The sequence below is a fragment of the Lepisosteus platostomus genome, chromosome 7 (assembly GCF_059453375.1).
Source record: "Lepisosteus platostomus isolate fLepPlt1 chromosome 7, fLepPlt1.hap1, whole genome shotgun sequence".
NCBI classification, from domain to species: domain Eukaryota; kingdom Metazoa; phylum Chordata; class Actinopteri; order Semionotiformes; family Lepisosteidae; genus Lepisosteus; species Lepisosteus platostomus.
The window spans coordinates 56381260-56396935 of record NC_142617.1 but is presented as its reverse complement, the minus strand read 5'-3'; the positions used below and the strand labels follow the sequence as shown (position 1 = coordinate 56396935).

General features: G+C 38.5%; 1 protein-coding gene across 1 annotated transcript; it reads left to right on the top strand.

Moving 5' to 3' along the window:
- Positions 1 to 450: 450 nt before the first annotated feature.
- Positions 451 to 11753, top strand: fam174b (family with sequence similarity 174 member B). The gene is made up of 3 exons (XM_088641356.1): positions 451 to 1195; positions 1812 to 1943; positions 4403 to 11753. The coding sequence occupies exons 1-3, from the start codon at positions 927 to 929 to the stop codon at positions 4404 to 4406; spliced, it is 405 nt and encodes a 134-aa protein (XP_088497482.1). The 5' UTR covers positions 451 to 926; the 3' UTR covers positions 4407 to 11753.
- Positions 11754 to 15676: the final 3923 nt, after the last annotated feature.

The window sequence follows — 15676 nt, the reverse complement described above, 5'->3', positions numbered from 1 at the left end:
TTCCTTTAATCTTGAGCAATTAGCAGCAACACTCCGTGTTTTTTAAAAAACGTTCCGCGCTGGTTGAGCGTTAGACTACAATAAAGCGGTTGATTTAATTAACAAAACAATCAAGAAAACTGTCGACTAGATCGTCGTGCAGCACTGAAGCTCATCCTTCAACGTGCCCCCGAGTCCACTCTCAACCTTCTGTAGTCTTCCCCTTGGTTATTCACATTTCTTTCTGAAAGGCCAAGGGGGGTCTTTATCAGGCGCAGTTAAGACCTTGGTTAAAAACTGCATGGTGATTTGACATTCCCAACACTAGAAGCCGTGCTTCACACTAAACACCGCACATATCCCTATGCCAACAGTGAAGAGATTAGTTAAAGTGACCTAGGCGGGGGCGGGGGAGCTTCCTCAAGCTGTCACAGGCTGGGAGTCCAATATAAAAGAGACGCCTTTTGTGGTGGCCGCCAAATAGCTGATTGCAACGTCGGTGACAAACTCTTCCGGGTTTGGGTAATCCACGTTTCCTCCTATTAACACCCATTCCCAATAAAACAACTAGGAAGGACTTGCCTGCGGAATCGTGTCATGCGAGCCAGCAAAAACCGCTGCAGCGAGATTTCAGGGACAACAATTATCAGATGAGCTGCGGAGCCCGAGGATGAAAACGAAATGACGGTCCTCTCTCGATATAAGCCTGCATCTTTCGAGGGGTATACTGAGCTGCAGCTTGCAAGGGAATTTCATGAATGACAACTGCGTGTGAGAGGGGAGAGGGCATTTTATTTGAACTAGTAAGTCGGCGGAGGCGCATTTCCATCCTATAACTGAAAACGCCAAGCAAGGACACAAATAGAAAGTTCAGGGATCTGAGGATTGGGAGACAGAGCCTCGGCTCCTCTAGTCCCTAAAAAGAGGGGTGTGCTGTGTAAGGCAGCATGTCTCGGTTGCATGTGGTGTGCACCTTTCTGCTTGCGGTTGTGTGTGGGGTGTCAGCGGTGCTGCCCGCCCTGTCGTCGCCCACAGCGCCGCAGAATTCATCCACAGCCCCCATCCAGAATGTCATCAACAGCACGGACTCGGGGTTGACCATACAGTCCCGAGTCTCGTCTATCCTGAAGGATCTTCCCAAGCTGAAAAATATTGTCATTTTCGTTTGTGGTTTCACGGTGTTCCTCATCGCTTGCTTGGTTATCAAAGTGTTCAGGTAAGTCGTGGTATGGATAAAACTTGATTTTTTAAAGACGTCTGCAGGTATTTTTTCCATATGTACCCCATCTTCATTTGCATGACTTAAACTGTTTTGAAGGAGCTAAAATAACAGCTGTGCCTGCAACATGCATTGGTGCCTTTTAATAACGCAAACGTCTGACAATTTCTCAAAGTGCTTCTGTTTCCATGACTTCGCTTTTAAAACAGTAGTGCCTCAGGAGTGTACACCACCACTATACACAGGGGAAAGGCACAGAGACCTGATTGCTTGACGTTAACGCTCTTTGGACAGCTGTGACGGCACCAGAAATGCATTAATCTTTGCTTTTAACCTCTGTTGAATGCTGCCTCTTTTCAGCAGTGCCAGCTATTTTAAATGTACATGACGAAAACGTGTTGCTACCTCATTGAAAGGCAAGTCATGGTCCATGGTTTTTAACTCCAGTAGGATTCATTTACATTCTTGCCTCCAAAACACAGCATCACCATTATACCACTCCTCTGTGTATTTCAAGCCTGCGTTGCTTTCTTCAGTAATGTCGTAGCACACATCTCCTTGTGTTGTGAAGTTTTTTTAAAAAATGTTTTTATTATCTTTACCATACCAAAAGAGCGGGGCGGAAGATCAGGAAGACGAGAAAGTACGACATCATCACCACTCCGGCTGAGCGGGTGGAAATGGCTCCGCTAAACGAGGAGAACGACGACGATGAAGATTCTACGCTCTTTGATGTGAAATACAGGTATGTTAACCGCCGGGGCAGCTCCAAACATTGTTCTGTTTGTGTGTGTGTAGGAAACTTTAATCAATAGCTCCCTCCCAGCAAAGCAAAATCTTAACTTTATACATTTTATTTTTTAAATTGGTGAGTATGGCGAATAAAAGCCATTGTTTTCTGCAAGAGCAAAGTTCTATGAAGTTGCAGCCAACACAGATAACACCCCTGCAGGAAATGAAGGAACAGACTCATACCATCTGATGTGGTTATTATGCAAATCTTGCGTGCTGATCAAGAATTTCAGAACCAGAACTGAAGCTATAGTACTTTCCTAAGTAGTTAATATGAAACCTTTATTTTGGTTACCTTTTAATTTGAAGTGACTTTTTTTTCTTCAGTGGAAAATGAAAGCACAACTGAAATGTTATCGTTTGACTTGCAGAGACTGCTAAGTTATACATTTCCATCCAGATGTTGTTAAATTGCACTCTATGATGGTAAATGTGTAAAAAAAAAAATCCTGGCCTTATGTGCTGTAATAATTACAGAGAAGAAAGAAACCACAGTGAAAATCACTTTATGAAGTGGTAAGAACTGTGGATGGATATCATAGTTTGTTTCACAACTTTAGACCATATTTAGAACCTTCCAAATCCAATGTTGGTCATATATTTTAGAAGTAAATGATTGTGCTGAAAGGATTTTGAAAACAAGTGCGTTATCTGGTGGTTTTAATATTGATAGTGAAGAGGTGGTCATAAGCATATAATCAGTAAAAGAACCGATGCTCCTCTAAACACACATGACGCTGTGTGCATACTTCGTGAAAGTCTGTTCTGTAAAGCCAAATGGATATCTGCCTTAGTCTGTCTTTTTATATATACAGTAGGCTTTTATAATATTGATCTAAGTAATGCGGATCAGTATTTCCCAAACTTGTATTCAAGGTCCAGGTGTAGTAAAGAGTTATAAAGTTCCCCTAGTATTCCCTGGGTATATTACCCTTTAGAAAGGGAAAAAATGAAGTTAAACCAAGGACGTCACTGGGGAAGCAGGAATGCACTGCTCCAGGCTTCTGTGATTAAGGCCTCATTGTGGGGTACAACCACACACGTTGTTCTCGCTGTAAATATGAAACAGAAGAAGTCCAGTGTTGTAGTAAAATTTGTTTTGAGGCTGGATGCCATGTGCGGTTCTGATATAATAAGTGAAAAACACAGTAAGCTTAATTTAGAACACGATGCCCTTAAACATCATACATTTTTAACTGGTCAGAACGACGAGTGGTAGAATGTGGGTGGTCTTGTTAGGCTGCTGAACTATGTAAAATTGCTAACGACTTAATTCTGTTTCAGTCTGCAGTGGTTATATCCGCGATGTTCAATATGGTGCAGGTCACCACCATTCCAGTTTGTTCACTTCTCTGTTCAGAATACATTACAAGAACTCGTTATCCTAGTCATAGAGTAAATATTCCACCCTGAGCAAATAGTGCTGAAGGGGAACAAAATGCTAAGTTTTGCCAAGTCTGTGCCTTTTGCCTTTCACACTCTATAGAAACCTGTCAATTTAGTGCCAGTTGGAAATAGTGCTTGCCACAGCAATCAAGTGAATCTTTTACTTGCTCCAGAATGGTGAGCCATTTTCAAGGCAGTGATAACTTGCTATATTTCCAGAAACCAATTTGATAAGCTCTGTGACCTGATTCTACTTGTAACCCCTAAAACACCACTCTCTGATCTCTGATTCGGTCCCCTTTTTTTATAGAAGCGGGACCTCATTCCACCAGAAATTATTTGAGACTTATTAGAGAATTCAGCCATTTAATCTTGTTTGCTGGAGTTCTGCTGCTTTTGTGAAATAGTTTGATGAGCAAATTGCTATTCGTGTACTCCGTTATTGCATGTAATGTTAACTTCTGAAGAGTTCTAATGGGACTAGTTTGTTTTTGTATGTAATCCTCATTCCTGAAGCAGTTAAAGTAGTGTTTCAGTAAGTGTTAGGAGCAGGCAACTCCCTTCCTCCCCTCCAATTGTTCATCGAGTCTGACACAGGCTGGCTTCCTGTTTACCTGACATTTCTTCCATTCCTTCCTATGTCAGAAGCCAGGCTCCATTCCTTTTCCTGTTTAATGAGCTAAGCAAGACTTTATCTAAGAAAAGCTTTGAAAGTTTTCAGTTCTTCTCTTAACTGGAATGAAAGAAATGTGCGAGGGAACTTCAAACTTTTGGAAATAAGATGGAATGAATGATTTTGCCTCAGATTTCCAGTTTCCCAATTTGAGGTTAATATTTATCAGTTTTAAATCCTAGCAGAACCTAGCAGAAACTGAAATCGCCAGGTTTGGATGGGGGAAATTAGGGGAGTTTTATTCAAGTGCCTAGGCTCTTGTATGAATAGAAACTTTTGCTTATTTCCTGTTGTCTGTCACAAAAAACAGTGAGTGTGCAAGTTTAATTGAATCTCATTGCTTTCTTCTTCAGGTGAAGACTGTTCCCCCTTCAGACTGAAGCTTCAGCACTGAGGCACTCTGGTGTGTGTGTGTGTGTGTGTGTGTGTGTGTGTGTGTGTGTGTGTGTGTGTGTGTGTGTGTGTGTGTGTGTGTCTTTGACTTCCGTAACCTCAAATCTCAGAAGAGTGAAGTGACGAAGCATGAAAGATGGTTTGCTCTGCAACGTCAAACCAGTCCTGCATTAATCAGAATGCTTTAATAGGTTATGGGATAACCTTTTTCTAACAGATGCTGTTAATGAAAACTGATATGTTACAAGCCGGAGTGTATTTAAATGCTGGATTTGGTTCTCGGGAAGAACAAGCATGGGAAAGAATTGCATAACTGAAATGGCCATTAGTCTTTATTACATGTTAATGGTCTTTTTAGTGCACCGGTTCTTTCCTTGACAAAAATAGCTCTCCCATGGTTAGGGCTTCTGTAATGACAGCAAAAGCAAAACCATGTTCAATTACACTAAAATAAAGTGGTGAGCAGCTTTATCCAATCTGTAACATGATAGTCGCTTTGGTGATTTGATTATCTTGTACCACAGAACTGAAAGAAAGCTGCACTTTACAAGATGAATTCCATCATATCCTCAAACGAGGGTGATCTGTTTTCCAAATGGTTTGCCCAAGCGAACCCTCAGATGTGGTATTGTATTAACACTCAGATTGCTAACAACAGAGCAAACTGTTGAGTTTGAACAGGTTTGCCTGCTACTTGTGCAATTTAAGGCTGTCAGAATTTGGCTCTGAACGTCAATAATGATAAAGAAGACTTACAGATAAACTTAGGCTGCAGTACAGAGTTTGACTTTGCTGAGCCCTTCACGCAAGTTGACTTAGATAAACATGTTAGTAATAATTCCCAGAGCACATTCCTGGAATATTCTTGAACTAACTGAAAATTATTTGAAATGCTGTCCAAAAGTGGCCCATAAACTACACAGCAGGAATTTCAGTTTTGCTTTTCTTAAATTCCCTTAGGCACGTACTTAAGTGGTGCAAATTAATATGCCCTCTTTTTCTGTGCTGGAAGCATCACAAGCACCACTGTCTGCATTCAGACCCCTTGAAGACTTAGAGTTTAGTGTAGTAATCAAAAGCTACAAATCGGTAAGATTTCAGCCATTTCATGTTTTTCATTCCAGGGTCATTGATACGGTGTGGTCCAACAGAACTGGATTTGTACTGATCTGACTTTCACACACAACAGCATTCAGAGATTTTTCAGATATTTCACAAAACTATTAGTCACACTAGTTTAGTACGGGTGAGTGCCGTTTGTCTTGTATGGTTTTGGGTAGTCAGTGGAGGTTAGCTAAGGTGTTGAAGACGCCGAAGACCCTGCGTTTCGGGTTTTCTTTTGTAGTCAGGTTAGATTTCCCTCGCCTTCCTAGCCAGCTCCATTTTATTTATTTTCTTTTCTTTGGCACCACTCTAGTTCCCTACCCCTGCGTGTTATTGTGTCTTATTACATACCAGACACTTATTCACCTTAATATCATCACTTTTGCAGCGACCCTTGTTATCACACTTCCTAGTCCCTCACCAGAACCCACCTGCATCCAGAAGTTATCCTAAATCTGGCCTAGGGGGGTATGATTCTCGCTTTGGGGTGCGAGAGGTCCCGGGTTCAAATCCCAGACGAGCCCCCAATAATATTATGACCCCAAGTGTCTAGGGGTAAAGAGGTGTAACATTTAGGATAATTTTGGAAGCAGGTGGGTTCTGGTGAGGGACTAGGAAGTGTGATAACAAGGGTGGGTTGAATAAGTGACTGGTAAGACACGATAACACACAGGGGTAGGGAACTAGAGTGGTGCCGAAGAAAAGAAAACAACAAATAAAATGGAGCTGTCTAGGAAACTGAGGGAAAGCTAATCTGACTACAAAAGAAAACCCGAAACACACAGTCTTCGGCGTCTTCAACACCTTAGCTAACCTCCACTGACTACCTAAAACCGTACAAGACAAACGGCACTCACCCATACTAAACTAGTGTGACTAATACAAAATCAACTAAGGGTGTATAATGTACCCAACAACCTAAACTAACCTTATACACAGAAGTTCACACAAAAACAAGTGAACTAGGAATACAAATAAGGGAAAACGAGAGTAATCAACAGGAACAGGGTACAAAAGAACACAAAAGTTGAACATGTAACACGTTAGGGAAGGTTATGGCAAAAAAAAGGATAAACACACAAACAAACAAAAGTATAAAGAAACTAACAGAAACCAACAAAACAACAAAGCCGAAGCTATACGAAAACACACACACAAAGCGAAACAACAAACCAAAGCTAAAGCAATATCAAAAGTCAAACAAAAGGCCTCTTCCTTCTGAGGACTTCTATGATATATAGTAAATAAGATGAGTTCTGATTGGCTGAGAAGCTGATTGACGATGATGTCATACTGAACAGTGGTGTAATGGTGGGCCAATGGGGGAGGGAGAATAATCAAAGGTCAGCAGTGTGGAACATAACAACAAACACACATAGACCACACACTGGGACGTAACAGTTACACCCCTTTACCCCTAGACACTTGGGGTTTTAACAATAGTATAGATGGATAGCATATATCCCTTCAATTGACAGCTATAGGACTGGAAGACGTGCAATGTAAAAAAATATATCAGGAATTAGCTTAAGTATTAAGAACCTACTTTTAGCCTGACCCCTGTCTCACGGTTTTTGTGTTCCAATTAAACTCTAAATAGAGAAAAAAAAATTAATTAGTTCAATCAAGCCCTCTGACAATGATCCTGCCAAAGACAATCAAAAAGGTCTGATTAAAGCCATTTATGAAGTGTTAGTCTGGAATTCAAGACCTCTGTTGGAATGAAAACCAGAAGGCAAGTCGAAACTAAATCAGTCTTGTCGAGTTAGTCGTTTCCAGATATTTTACGTCTACTGTACATTAAGAATGATAAAAATATTTAAAGTAGAGGTATAGTTTTTTTAATAGACATATATACAAGTGTGGTCAATGTTACGGATGACAATGTTAAATGTTGTGATTTAAATGTGATTTATGATCTCCAGCTATTCTGTTGTATAGAATATGATTTGCTTACTAACCACTAATACTGCATATAAAGTGTTTGGCAATGCAGTTGCTCCTTTGTGCTGGGCGCTGTTGAGTGTCACTGTTCTATTTGTGGGATTCTCCCATTGTGCTGCTACGGGGGTTGGTGTTTAAAAAGAGTTTTGCATAATAACTGACATTTTGGTGTGTAAGTAAAGTAGGGAAATGACACTTCATGTTGTATGTAAAGTCTTGGACAAAAATGCACTCCATTGCATAGTTTGTGTGACACAAATGGATGGAAACTCTCTGTTCTTGCATTAATATTGATTGCCTTGCCTTTCCCGATATGGAATTTTCCACAAATGTGCTTTATTGGATTATTTAAAATCCAATAAAACATTGTGTTAGAGACGATCTCCTGAGGTCCACATGTTTCAGGAAACTTCAGCACATACAGGAACAGATTTAACTGAAACTTTGACCACTCCGTCAGTAAATTCTGGACCCTGTTCTATGTGTTGCGTTGCTGTTGGGCAGAAGGAAGGTCTCTCTTACGGAGAGATAAAAAATGTAACTGAATACCAGTGTTAGTAACCTAAAAATCAGCAGCTGAGGAAAAGTTGTCATTTAATCTTGGCCATCATGGCCAGAGACAGAAAACCATACCAAATGTATTCATGAACTGAGACGAGATTTTCAAATGTACTAATGCTCGCAAATGCAGTTCTACAGAAGTATGTCTGGGATAATCTTCCTTTAGAGCACAGAAGAAATAACGGGAATGCATGAAGGGGGTCATAGAATGAAGTTCTTCAATCACCAAGTAAATTGTGAAGGAAGTCTAGCTTTCTTTATTGAGACTAGTGTGCTATCTTTTTTGTCGCTGTGTTCAAGGTGAATGTGAAGGTGCACCTGTCGCACTCCCACAGGGCCCGAGGTAAAGAATTGCTGTATCTGTACACAAGCCTATGTGGCTCTTTTCAATAATTAGCTAATGTGCTCGGTTACTAAAACACATCTGCTCGTCAGTGACGCAACGCAGCACCTCTGTTTATCTCCAGACTCGTGGCTGTATTATACTGATGTATTATGACTGTCGATGACCTTGTGTACTGAGGTTTAATACAGCGCGCTTACTTTTGTCAGGACCATAACACCTGTCTTTGGATATAGCTTCCTGATTCAGATGCACGGATCTAGTCTTTTGCACTTTTTCCATTGCTCTGTGGAAGCGTTTTTTGTATTGCTATAAAAAATAGAGGCTCTGGTGAGTGAGTCGGCAGTCGGCTAACTAGACTAGAAGGATATATTGTAAGAAAAAATTTACTATAGTAGATTGGCAAGCTTTGAAGAAATTAATGTCGTTATATTGTACCGATGTTCCAGTGTGACACGTAGTCAAAAAGTGTTTTGCAGATTCCGGTATTTTTTTGTCTTGCCAACGAAATATGGACAGTGTCATGTTTTGCTGTTTGATCTAAAATGTATACATGAAAACAGTTCCAAACTTTTGTAAAAATTAAGGTAAAGACTTTGTGTTGGGGAAGGGGGTGTTGACCTGTGGCTTTAATTATTTGTAGTCCTGAAACTACATGTCTAAACATCATTCTACTGTCTTACATGTGAGAATTAAAGATGTACATTTCAAGCACTGTAACCATTGCTGTTCCAAGTTGTTTTTTTTAAACATTTCTTCAGAGTGCAAAAGTCATTTTAACCATCAATAAAAATGTTGTTTTTTATTGTTAGTTAAAACTTCAGAAAAGCTGCTCAAACAAAATTGAAAAAGATTCGTTTTGAATTAAATCGTTCACTTATAATCCTTGTCTGTAAATCTGTTTTTTTTTTCCTGGGCTGTAAATATCCTCCTTCAGGTACAGGAGTTTAATGTCACAGATGTTGCTTTTTATCAGTGTTCACCTCTGGCTATTATTTGTCATGTGTTTTTTTACTTATCCATTCTTGTCTTTGGAACTTTTCCATTAGCCGTGAGGCTGTTTTAATTTCTAACTAGGTGAGCATGGCGTTACAGCCAGGTGAACGTTCTATGCATTAATGGCCTTTCAGGTTAGATGGATTAAATTGCTTGGTACAGTGTGGGGGGTTTATAGTTTTGAACTCCTTGCGAGAGAGTCAGTTAGGAGTTTGAGGCAACATCTTGCTGTTTTAATATGAAGATAGTCTGTGTCACCGGCATGGCCTTGGGGATTAAGACAATATCCTGAGTGTTTTAGGGCAATAGGACTTAGTGTGCTAGTTAGGCACCTTCATGGATCGTTTCTAGGGTAACTCACAGGTGCTCTTAAACTGGGGACATTGAAAATGTTTTCAAAACTGATTTCCTTTCACATGCTGAGAACGAAGGTTGCAACATGACCTTACCTTATGTATATAAATGGATATCTTGTTACCTATATTATGTTTTAGTGCCACAGTTAGGTGACAATCCAAATCAGATATGCAGTTGTTTACTTTATCTTGTTCTGCGAAATTTGTTGCTCAGAAATACCTCACTGTGGATTGCCTTGTGTTTCGCAGACTCAGGGTTTAACTAAAGCATGTCTACTGGAACTCTGCCAATAACGAAGGCACTTACTGTATATCTTCATAAAATTGTTGGAGCTGTTTTATGGACTATCTGACTATGCTAAATTAATTTATAAATACCTAGAGATGGAAATGCCTGTCTTTTTAAATAGTTATATCAGGGAGCATGTTCTGAGTGTTGTTGCATTCATCTGATTTCTGATGCAGTCTGAAGGATGTAGAAAATTGATGATGATGCAGTTCATCATTGATTTATTTTTCTTTTTTTTTCCCTCAGATGTTTCCATTTCAAAAATGCCATGGAAAATTAGGAGTTAGAGCAGCACAGGTGAAGGAAATCTTGGTAGCTGACGTCCCTCCTAAAGTAGCAGTACAGTAGAAACTCCATTAAACACAAGACATTTATTGTTTGCATACAGTATGCTTTTGTAAGATTAGTGCTGAAAGAAATCTTCAAATACAGTATATGGATGTTGCTGTTTGCATACGTCTTTGTCTAAGAATATATCAAATTGGAGGATTTCATTTTTCACCTTGAATGTTAGAATACGTTTCAAACAAGATTTTGAAATAATTTAATACCTAAGATTTATTCCTGGTATTGCTTTCTCCATACTACTCTGGTTTCAGTTTTGTTTTGTTTTCTTTTGTTAAAACCTAGGATAGTATCTGGATTACAAGACCAAAATTATATTTGGTTGTTAAAAATAAAACTACTGTATTAATTCCATCAGCTCCAAACGCATTATGGAGATAAATGTCATTATGGAAAGTATTTCCATCAACTTTTTATTACTTATTACAGTTTTATCTTCTGTTGCACTTTCTGGAAAAATCGGTATTCTGTTTCTTTGAAATACTCATGGCTGATAAGATTTTTTTTATTGGAGGTGCTCAAAAGTCCATTGATAACATAAAACAATTTTTAAAGAAATGCAGCATATCATAAGTATAAAATTACAAAGCGCTGAAAATACAATTTCTTTATTTTCTGAAAATAGTGGGAAAATTGTAATAAAAGATGGCACCAAACAAACATTAAACTAACAAACTGGAATGCACATTAAAATTTATGTTTAAAATAACTGAAGTATTTTAAGTTTGGTTTAAGAAAATTATACAATACAGTTAATACATTTGTGAAGCTATTTTTCTTTCAAAGGTTTCTGTACTAAATGTATTGTTTTACGCAGTGTTAATTTATTGTTGAGCCAAGTTTTGTCATTTGGGAAAAAAATGTGATTTTGTTTAGCTTCTAGTGTGCACTTCTGTCATTAGTTTGAAATACCAGTGCTTCAGTATAATGCTTAACTGAAAGCAGAACAGAATATAAAGTCTGTTGTACAGTAAATGAACTGTGCAGACAGGTCAGCTAATGGTCTTGTGATAGTTAATTGTAATATGAACATAGTTGATTTTTTCCTTAGTTGAATAATATTTTATTTTAAACTAAATCTATGTCAGACATGGCAATCGATATTAATGTAGTATGTGTTGGTTTAGACTTTCACTGTTTGAGCAACACCCCAAATGGGATACCTGCTGTCAAACCACTGCCTTTTTTGATCATCTTAAAATGACTCTTTCCTTCTTTGAACGCCTCATTGCTTTTATCTCTTGCCTTACCCTGTGATCTTGTCTTTATATGTACTGTCTTTTGACTATTTTTGAATGGCGCGTTCTAGTTCCTATGATTAAACTTCCCTCTGTGTGAGGTATCAATAAATTATTTTGACCAAATGATCAAAATCTTTTTCTATTTCATGTCTTTGTTTTACTTTCAGCATGGCCACGTAATTTATCCCCAAGAGCTGATTCATCTTCTTTTCCCTTCTCTTTCTCAATGAAATTCCTTGTAGATGTTCAAAATCTCTCCTTTAAGTACTTCAGGATACAGTACTTTAAGTACCTCTTATACAAGTAACAAAGAACATGAAAGTCCCCTCTAATTTTCTCATTTGTGGTGTAATTTGTGAGGAAAATGTTATTGTGAGCAAAGTGAATTCAAGGAGCCCTTATCCATCACTGAGTTTACAGACACTATTTAAGGTTTTCTAGCTCTTTAAAACATCAGCACCTGAAGAGCTGGAACCGGTTTTCCAATTGAGCCAATAATGCTGATACAGGTTAAGCTGATACAGGTTGTTATGAGCTGAGTTGGTATGCTCCATTACAAGGACTGGGGATCCCTGGTTTAACTATAGTAAAGCTTCAGAACTGGATGGATGTGCAATCGAAACTTTAGTTAACTTTCTTCTCCTTAAACTGCCTGTACTCAATATGTTTAAATACATTTACAGAATAGTACTACTATTCCTAACAAATAGTCAATAACAAAATAAGAACATTGCTGAATATAGTTATTTTTAGCATTCACAGAATACAAAAAACTCTGTGAGCTTGCGTTTGCGGTGGGGTGGTCATAGAGGTGTTAAGTCCGAATTTCTGTACAAGAATTTGGTGATGAAGAAAGGGTTGTGCTCTGAATGGTTTACTAGTGGTTGGCGTGCAAGTCAGCCAGCGATGCCTGCTCTCTCGTTTTCTGTAGTAATTCTGCCATCGTCTCAGGTCTCATTGCTGGATTGCATGGTTTGTTCCAATCAGTGGATCACAAATCTCTTATTTTTCTATGCAGGAGACTGCGTGACTGAAACCCAGAATCCCTAGACTAGTGGGGGCGATTGACATTTTGGGCACTTTCCAACAATACAAGATCCATTTTGCTAAATAAGTCTGTTAGGCCAACAGATTTTTCCCAGGTTAACCCTCTTTTTATCCTGAAGGTATAACATATTTCAGGATGTGGTGCCTGGGGAATCTTTGCAGGGATAAGTTGTTGCCCAATAATTAATAGTGCCAAAAAAGCTTTAGAAAGATGACCTGCCTACATCCATCCCTTACGGCAAGGGCAGGAGTAAATTGCAATGAAAATACTGCCCTGAATTCTATATCCCTTTCTTATGATATTAATGTCACTTTTGAGCAAAGATCTAAAAAAAGATATTTTAGTTGTGATTTATTTTAATGAGGCTAAAAAAACTGTCATAACATCTTCCCAAATATGGCACAGAGATATAACAGCATGCATAACCTTTTACATTTATTTCTGCAAATGACATTACAGTCGCACAGTAATTTGTAACAGTTCATAACGAGACACCGTTTCAGCTGAAAGCTAAGAGCAGGATTCCAGGCAGAGAAGTCATGTGAAAATGATGGAAGACACCATTAAGGACTTGGGAGCTGAGGAGAATTTCTGCAGGTGCAGCTCGGTAACTGTGGTCCTGTGATGTTTGTGTGAAACGTTGTTATATGGTTTTGGTTGCTATATATTTCATGCTGTTTATTTTATTCTTAGTGTGTAGATTGGTTATATTGTGTGGTGGGACAGTGGTTAGTTTTACAGTGTGGAGGTCCTGGGTTCAATTCCAGATATGGGGTGCTAGAATGCTTTTATATAGTATAGCTATATATATATAAGCTATATAAGGACATATATAGCTTATAGTCCTATATATAAAAGGCATGGTATATAGCTGTGTGGAGTTTGCATGTTCTTCCCCTGTTCGCATGGGTTTCCTCTATTTGCTCTGGTTTCCAAAGACAAACAGACAGGCGGGTTAAACGCCTTCTGGGAAAATTGGCCCTCGGTGAGAAAATTTCCCTTTAAGAGTTGCAAGATCACAGCACTGACTGCCGTGCCACCACATAATCATATTTTTTAACAAAACTCTTAGCATATTAAAACATTCTGACAACAGGAATATCTTGCTTCGTAAGTAGGGCTCGTCTCTGAGCTGTAACCTCAATGGGTTTTTTTGGGGCTTAATGTGGTTTAGCAATCTTGGTCACAATGAGTTTCTATTTTTAACTAACACACAGACTCACATTTAAAGATAACCCACTAATTATTCAGGACAGCTTCTTGACGCCGGCAGTCAGTCCATTAGCTATTTTTAACCAAAACTGAGAGCATTAGAACAACACACAAAGGTATAAAAGCCACTGTGAAAATAAGATCACATGGTTTGGTGCCCCACAAGTTGCTATTTAATACAGCCTTCTGGTGTGTTTAGTGAAGGTCTGACATTTTTGCTCTAATGCATGTTAATCACATGTTTTTTCAATGCACAAATATGGTATCTTTAGGGTAAGTATTCATAACTACCCCATTATTAATATACTAAGGACTAAGAGTCAATGTTTAGGAGCAGGCCTATGTATTGGTTAAAACAACATCGTAATTTTAAAACAGCGTAAAGCAACTGAATAACAGTTTTTGATTGTGCTTTAATAAGATAAAGAATGAGATTCAACATATTTTTTAAAGAAACAAAATGATTCTTTTAAAATGAACAAGACAAAGAATGTTCTTTAATGACCAGAAAACCAGAGGATTCTATTTATGAAGAACCATTCTTTTCCTTTCTGAAAAGCATTTCACTGGGCAACATCAGGACGTCATCCACAGCAATCACCAGGTTAGCTTAATATTGAATCAATTCTTAGGTCATTAGAACACAAACCAAAATTAAGTTCTATACAATACTAAAAATAAATACACAGACATAATGACAGGTACAGTATGGCTGCATTGCAATGTGCTTTATGTGTGTATTTGTGAGCATTTAAAAACAAGAACAGAAGGCAGTTCCTTACACAAATCTTCCCAGCAATGTAGTTGAAGCCAATACCTTGGCTTGTTTCAAGAAAAGACTGAATGAGATCCTTAGATCAATTAGCTAGTAACTAGCAAACAGCCTAGTTGAGCTGAACGGCCTACTCTTGTTTGTTGTTTTTATGTGCAGTACTGCACTCCACATACATACTGTATTTACTGTGCATACAATACACGTGTACATCCATCTATTTTCTAACCACTTCATCCAATTCAGGGTCGCAGGGGAGACAAAGCCTATCGGTACAAAACTGACCATATATTTGAATATTTTCTTAACAGCATTAACAAGCCATATAACACATACAAATACATGCCTTTTGCATAGTTTGATGGGGGATGTCTCTTCTAGTTTTGTATCCAAGGCTTAATAAAAGACCGTGGATAGGATCTGTTAACAACGGAGATGTTTTTGGCTATTTCTTTGCATATGGCTTTCTATGTCTGGGTGTTTCCAGTATTTGTCTTTATCACCCCATGACAAACACGTTATTGTTCTTGAATTGACAGAGCCACTCCTAGCTATATGCAAATTCTAATGCTTTGCAAGCAAGCGAAGAGCACATCTTTCCATGAGTCTCACCTTAAACTCATCTTGCCTTTATAAGACTAAAACTGTGAAATGAATTTGCCATTTTACATAAGTAGGACAAATGCCTGTAGGCACCGTGTAAGATTACTCATATAACAGAAGGTTGTCAGCAAAGCCTAACTGTGTTATATTTTCAGAAAAGAAAACGACACTGAGCTTTTTGGGCTCCTTATTTTATTGCAGTGAAAGCTCTCATACGCTTTTGAGCTGGAGTCCTGTAATGAGGAAAAACTGACTGTCTCTTGTGACCCCGCTGTCTCACTGTATGAATAACCAAACACTGGTAATTCGGGAGCCAAGAAGAGACAATTATTAAAATATCACCAGATGTCAATTAAACTGCAAACCAATTAAAACAAATAAAAAGTTGTCAATTAGCCAAGAAAAGTCTGTACACACACT

Excerpts from the sequence above, each read along its gene's own strand:
- fam174b (XM_088641356.1), top strand. The coding sequence starts at position 927 with ATGTCTCGGTTGCATGTGGTGTGCACCTTTCTGCTTGCGGTTGTGTGT. Across the intron at positions 1,196-1,811 it reads TTGGTTATCAAAGTGTTCAG|AGCGGGGCGGAAGATCAGGA; the intron begins GTAAGTCGTGGT and ends CCATACCAAAAG.